Source organism: Macrobrachium rosenbergii, chromosome 42, assembly GCF_040412425.1.
Source record: "Macrobrachium rosenbergii isolate ZJJX-2024 chromosome 42, ASM4041242v1, whole genome shotgun sequence".
Taxonomy (NCBI): Eukaryota; Metazoa; Arthropoda; class Malacostraca; order Decapoda; family Palaemonidae; genus Macrobrachium; species Macrobrachium rosenbergii.
The window spans coordinates 18,641,421-18,648,121 of record NC_089782.1 but is presented as its reverse complement, the minus strand read 5'-3'; the positions used below and the strand labels follow the sequence as shown (position 1 = coordinate 18,648,121).

The window sequence follows — 6,701 nt, the reverse complement described above, 5'->3', positions numbered from 1 at the left end:
AACGTAACTGATTTCTTTAGTAGACGTTTTTCAGAGGCCTTCTATGTATTCTTTTATACAACTCTGTGTAACTTTTTTTGAGGCCTTTGGCAACTATTGTCATGAGATATTTTATAGTGACCTTGAAGTCTTAAATCACTGCATTTTTGAGGTATTCTAAGATTACCTTTTCGTCTTTCTATGAATGTCTTTCTGAGGCACTAAATAAATGCTGTTTGAAGCCTTAAGCAATATCTTTCGGAATAATAATAATAATAATAATAATAATAATAATAATAATAATAGTAAAGAACTATAGGTGTCCAATTACACGACATATAAAAGCTTATTTCCTTGACTAACTCATTTTTCTGTTAGATTAAAGTCGACTATTGCTCTCTTTCTTCATTATATATATATATATATATATATATATATATATATATATATACATATACATACACACATATATATATTATACACAAACATATATATATATATATATGTGCATATATACAATATATACATGTGTGCGCGTGTGAGACTGTGAGCGTATGTATCAACGAAAAAATCTGTAATGTGCAAACAGTCGCCAAAATCCTCTCAGCCAAAAAAGACCATTAGTTATAATGCCATGTCCGCGTACTTCATTTAAATGTCAAAAGTGATATTTGGGAGCAAAAATTTCATACAGCACGGGAAAATATTTATTTAACTTGATTAATACCTCAAATATGACAGAAATAAAGTCCGTGTTGACAATGTCAGAGTGAACAAAACGAGATATTCTTTATTATCAGGTGCGTGGAGAAATAAATATATTATTGCTAGCTCAAGCTGCTATTATGTTAGTGCAATAAACTATTAAACATTTTACTGCAACCTGAATATACGCGAACATCGCCAATGTATGCAGGTGTACATAAACGTACGCATCTCGTCCACAAAAAAAATCACCTTAGAAAAATAATATTAAAACATCAGCAATATCCCATTTCTGTAATTAAATCTTCATCTATTGTAAACACAATAGTTCTTCTTAGAGTTACCTTTACACTAATAACCCAGTACATACGGAAATCAACATTCATCAAACATAAAACTCCTACTTTATAGAGAACAGAATAGAATGTATAATTTAGGCCAAAGGCCAAGCGCTGGGACCTAAGAGGTCATTCAGCGCTGAAACGGAAATGGACAGTAAAAAGGTCTGAAAGGTGTAACAGGGGGAAAAACCGCAGCTGCACTATGAATAAATTGTTAGGAGAAGGAGGAATGTAAGATGGAAGAAAGAGAATATGAACAGCGGTACAGTTAAACGAATGAAAGGGGTAGCAGCTAGGGGTCGAAGGGACGCTGCAAAAAAAAATTAAGTAATACCTACAAGGCACCGCATGAGGTGCACTGAAGGCGCCAACCCCCCCGCCCCCCCGGGGGCCTACCTTCTATAAAACGTCATTGCAACTCCTGACACAGCATCGCATCCCGCAATGGACTCGCTTCCCATAAAAGGCGGACGGTAATTTTCCACAATTCAACGGACCCGCACCAATAATTTCCGACCCAATCCGACCCCGCCCCCGCACCCGCCTGTCCCCTGCCCCACCCGGCAGACAAGGTCACATTTTATTGGCTACTCTGGACAGAAGTGATTACTAAATGTTAGAGGTCGCCCGAGGCAGGCGACCAATCCCGTTCTGCGATTGGTATTGTCACTTCCTCATTATATATTTATATATAATTTTTTTCATAGAGCTACTACATTTGTACTTGAAATGAAACAAAAAGAAAACTATTAGAGGTCAACTTGTCTACTTTTTTATGAGGGGGTAACTGTGATTATATATATTAGTATAGTAGTATATATATATATATATATATATATATATATATATATATATATATATATATATATATATATGCGTGTGTGAATCAATGTACCCTTTCAGAATCTACTTGAAATGAAAAGCGTATAAACTCTGCGTGCAGAGAAAACAGAGAGAGAGAGAGAGAGAGAGAGAGAGAGAGAGAGAGAGAGAATATGGCTGGAAGTTAATTAAAAGCCGCATCACGTCTTATCTATAAATATCAGTTCCCGGTAAGATTCTGTTCTACCCTAAAACGGCTGTAAACCTTGTCAGACACAATACTAAGGCATAAAGGCAGACGCCCAGCTAATAAACACGCATGTATGTATACATATGTATATATATATATGCATATGTATATATGCACATATATAAATTATATATATACAGTATATATATATATATATATATATATATATATATATATATATATATATATATATATATATATATATGTATATATCATTTATCAAAGGCTACGTCCCCAATAGCGAGTAATTCTTGAGGTAAACAGGAATAAAAATTTCAACAGTCGAATTACGGTTCCGGTTAAATGTGCAGTAATATTCCAATTCATCAGATGCGTCTTATACCTATTAAAAAAAAAAACTTGCCCAAAAACCTAATAATGCCACAAAAATATTACCCACAGCCATCTGACTATTTCCCTTCAATGCCCTGAAAAGGTGGGCACTCGAGCGCCTTCTCTTGCTTTGACAGAATTGCTCCGAAGCGCGAAACTCTTTCCATTTTTAGCTGGCATCTTGGGGTGAGGTTGCTAGCCCCCTGCCTTTCTCCATTCTAGCTACGAATACACCCAGTCGACTGACTCTAACGTTCTTGATTCGCTCCTTAAGGTCAACATTCACAGCGATTTCTCGCCAAACTTGTCCATACAGTTCCCGTCCTCGCACAGGTTTCGAACCGCCCCGTTTCCTCTCTCTCTCTCTCTCTCTCTCTCTCTCTCTCTCTATATATATATATATATATATATATATATATATATATATATATATATATATATATATATATATATAATTTATATATATGTATATATATAAATAAATAAATAAATTTACAAACAGCTAATATAGAATAAAACTTATCGAGAACCAGAAATCAATAAATGAAAAAAGCGGAAAACCGACAAAGAGCCAAAAATACCCTGGTCCGCCCCTTCCCCTCCCTCTCGACCAGGTGAGTAACCAAACGAAGGTCGGGAGATACGATACAGGAAGTGGCGCAGAAGGGCCTCCTGAGAAGGGAAGTGAAATTTTGCACCTTCGGGCGTCTGTTCACCAACTCAACGGAGGCCCCAGAAAATATTTTTCATTCGTAAAATAGTACGAAATGAAATAGTGCGGTATAATATTCGTAATGTTCTAGATTTGATAAATAAAAAACAAATTGGGTGACTGAACATCTTATAAATTATTAATAATTTCATAAACTGAAATGAAAGAAACCCGACGAATGGCGCCCATTAATTAAAGCTTCTTGGCTATCTCAACGTGCTACCTAAAGACATATAATTAATCTAAAAACAATTTCGGCATGGCGTGTATACCTGGTAACCACATAATGAAATAATGATTTACAATAACCTCACTTCAACAGGTAAATGGATAAAAATCATTATGGAAGAAAATGGATTGAATAAATGCTAAGTAGAACATGGGAAGAATATGAGTTATCATATTATCATTAACGAACCCTAAATTCTTGTGGAACAACTCGAAAAGGCCATGTCCATTTTTATGAGACGTCTGGAAGCTAATTGATAATCAATACCGTATCGATTAATTCTGCCTAGGAATAAGACGCAACTTCAAAGAAACTTCTCAGCAACACTTGACTCTTTTCAGAATTAATGACCTCTTACACGCAACAAATCAATGGTAGTTAACAATTTTCAAGAGATGTTTATCAAAACAGACAACTTTCCCCAACACTGACTGCTTCAACAATAAGTGTTACGAGCTAAACCCAGACCCAACAAGAGACAGAAAGGGTCTCTCCCAAAGTGTCGCCTGCTCCAGAACCGTTTGTATAATAAATGAACACCTCGAAATACAGCCCAGCCAGACACACATTGTTTAAATATCACCCCAAGATGAAAGCAACTTTGAAATGTCTTTGGGTATCGAAGGTTACGAAATGTTGTCTGAACCTAACATTTACTAACATTTGAAATGTTGTCAGGAACCTAAAATGTACTAACATTTTGAAATGTTGACAGGAACCTAAAATATACTAACATTTGAAATGTTGTCAGGAATCTAAAATATACAACATTTGAAATGTTGTTAGGAGCCTAAAACATACTTACATTTGAATTTTGTCAGGAACTTAAATATACTAACACGAATTTTGTCGGGAACCTAAAATATACTACCATTTGAAATGTCAGAAACCTAAAATATACTACAATTTGAAATGTCAGGAACCTAAAACATACTACAATTTGAAATGTCAGGAACCTAAAATATACTAACAAGAAATTTTGTCAGAAACCTAAAATATACTAACATTGATCATTTAAGGAGCTGAATCAAGATCGTTCACCATTTAAATATCTTAGGTAACCTGACTGCAAATCTCCCTCATACTGAAAAAGGCAGACGACAATTCGGAAGATCAACCAAATCTTTTAACATAACCTCTGCAGTAAACACAAACAAAATTGAGGTTTCAAGCTAACATCTGAAACAATTAAATCTCTGACAATAAATCGATTAAGCTTCCTCACCTGTTTGTGGGCCGTGACGACATCGCTAATTTTGACAGCCTTGTCAGCACGTGTCCTGAGCTGCAGGTGGTCCCTGACGTTGGCCAGTCCCAAAACCCTCTGGACGGTGGCGTCCACATGGGGGTCGTGCACATGTCTCAATCCTCCGGGGGAACCTCCGAGATCGAGTGCTGGCTGTTGGGCACCTGGTCCTCCAACTCCGACGGTGTCGTAAGGTGGGGGTAAGGGCACTCCGACTGTGCCCTGTGCGCCTCCTACGTCCGAGGTGGGGAGAGGTACGCCAGAACCCTGTTCTAGGGGCACCACGAAGACGGGATCATCACCGAAACCACCAACAGGCGTTGCTCCTCCTGTCGGAGGCAAGGGAACACCGCCGTCTCCGAGAGGAAAACCGCCATCGCGTCCAACGGACAGATGCACATCCGACGAATGGGGTGGAAGTGACACTCCTCCGCCACTGCCGATATCTAGCGACGCTCCTGCTGGGCCTGACGATGCCTGCTGTGGTGGAAGACCAGGCAGTGGCACTCCTCCATCTTGAGATAGGACCAAGTTCGCCACACTACCCAACACAACCACCAAAAACTGTACCCGCCACCACATTGTCCGAGAGTCCCAATTTGCGTATTTGACCCTCTCAACACCACACACACCTCAATACTGAAGTCTTCGATGGAGACACGCTGCTAAAAGAACTTCGTCTGAAGGATTGTTGTTGCCAAACAGCTGACTCATGCTGCATCTGCCAGGCGTACGATGTCACCTCGCCCTCAGAAGTTGTTATAATTTGTACTTTGGATAGGATATTCCAGTATTCTTTTCGATTGCATACCTACAAATGGAAAATTAATATTATCATATCTAATGTCAATCAAAATTCACTTTTAAAATTCTCTTTTTAAACAACAAAAATAAAAGATGCAGCAACTATGACGAGATGGCATTGATTGCAACAGTTTCCAGATTTCACGAGAAACGTCATTGCAAACTTTATAAATTAACAAATTAGTCTTGTTAAGAACTGAAAACAATTTAATTTTCAAGGAAAAATATAACCTGAACAAATAAAAGTAAACAAAAACAAACCTGTCAAGCCAGAAGTGTCACCGAGCCAGCGGTATCTGGCATGTATCATTGATTGGCATCGTCACCTGGCGAATGGCATACCAATTGAGCCATTGCGCATTAATCAAAAGCTATTTCTCAATCAAGACGGAAACGCACTTGCCGTACCTATTCCTCATCCACACGAGAAACGCAAACTTCCTGTTTAACTATGAACTATGGAGAAACACTAGAAAATACCATGTCTCGATGAAATAAAAATTTCAAAATACTGAACGAGTAACGTTCGCTGTATTAATGGCCGGTGCGTTTTGACATTCTAAAGAGGACAGTGTAGCGTGAGTCATGGTGGCCTTATGATACTCTTCAAAGAAAAGGTGGCATTTATCGTACGCATTATCCCCACATTAATAAGAAAAAAATATAAAAATAAAGAACAACAACAATGAGTTATGAAAAATTCACTATTGTTTTCTGGTTAAAAATTATATCTATATATATAAAATTATATATATATATATATATATATATATATATATATATATATATATATATATATATATATTATATATATATATGTATATAATTTCTAACCAGAAAACAATTTAGTGAAATTATAACTCATCGTTGTTCTTGTTTAATTTTATATTTTTTATTAATGAGGAGCCAATGCGTACGATAAATGCCACCTTTCTTTGAAGAGTATATTATATATATATATATATATATATATATATATATATATATATATATATATAATATATATATATATATATATATATATAGACAGAAATTGATTTTAGCAACCATTCCCGTGGCGAACTTTGTAATAAAACAAAATTATTGCAAATAATCAAATAACAAGATAACAGTAAACACTAACTTCGTAATTAACATAAAAACCTTAAATTGAGATCTTTGAATTTATATAATTAACTACCTATTCACTGATTTACTTGCACCTGATGTCATTCTAAATGCCTGTGTACACGCTATGTACACACACATATGTACATACACACACACACACACACACACAC

General features: G+C 36.4%; 1 protein-coding gene across 4 annotated transcripts in view; it reads right to left on the bottom strand.

Annotated features, from left to right (window-relative positions):
* The window catches only part of LOC136828019 (uncharacterized), a 37,936-nt gene extending 32,508 nt beyond the window's left edge, over nt 1-5,428 (bottom strand). For all 4 annotated transcript variants that reach the window (XM_067085651.1, XM_067085655.1, XM_067085652.1 and 1 more), the window contains exon 1: nt 4,597-5,428. In XM_067085651.1, coding sequence (XP_066941752.1) covers nt 4,597-5,199 — 603 coding nt within the window. In that variant the 5' untranslated portion in view covers nt 5,200-5,428. The remainder of the gene's footprint in view (nt 1-4,596) is intronic.
* Nucleotides 5,429-6,701: the final 1,273 nt, after the last annotated feature.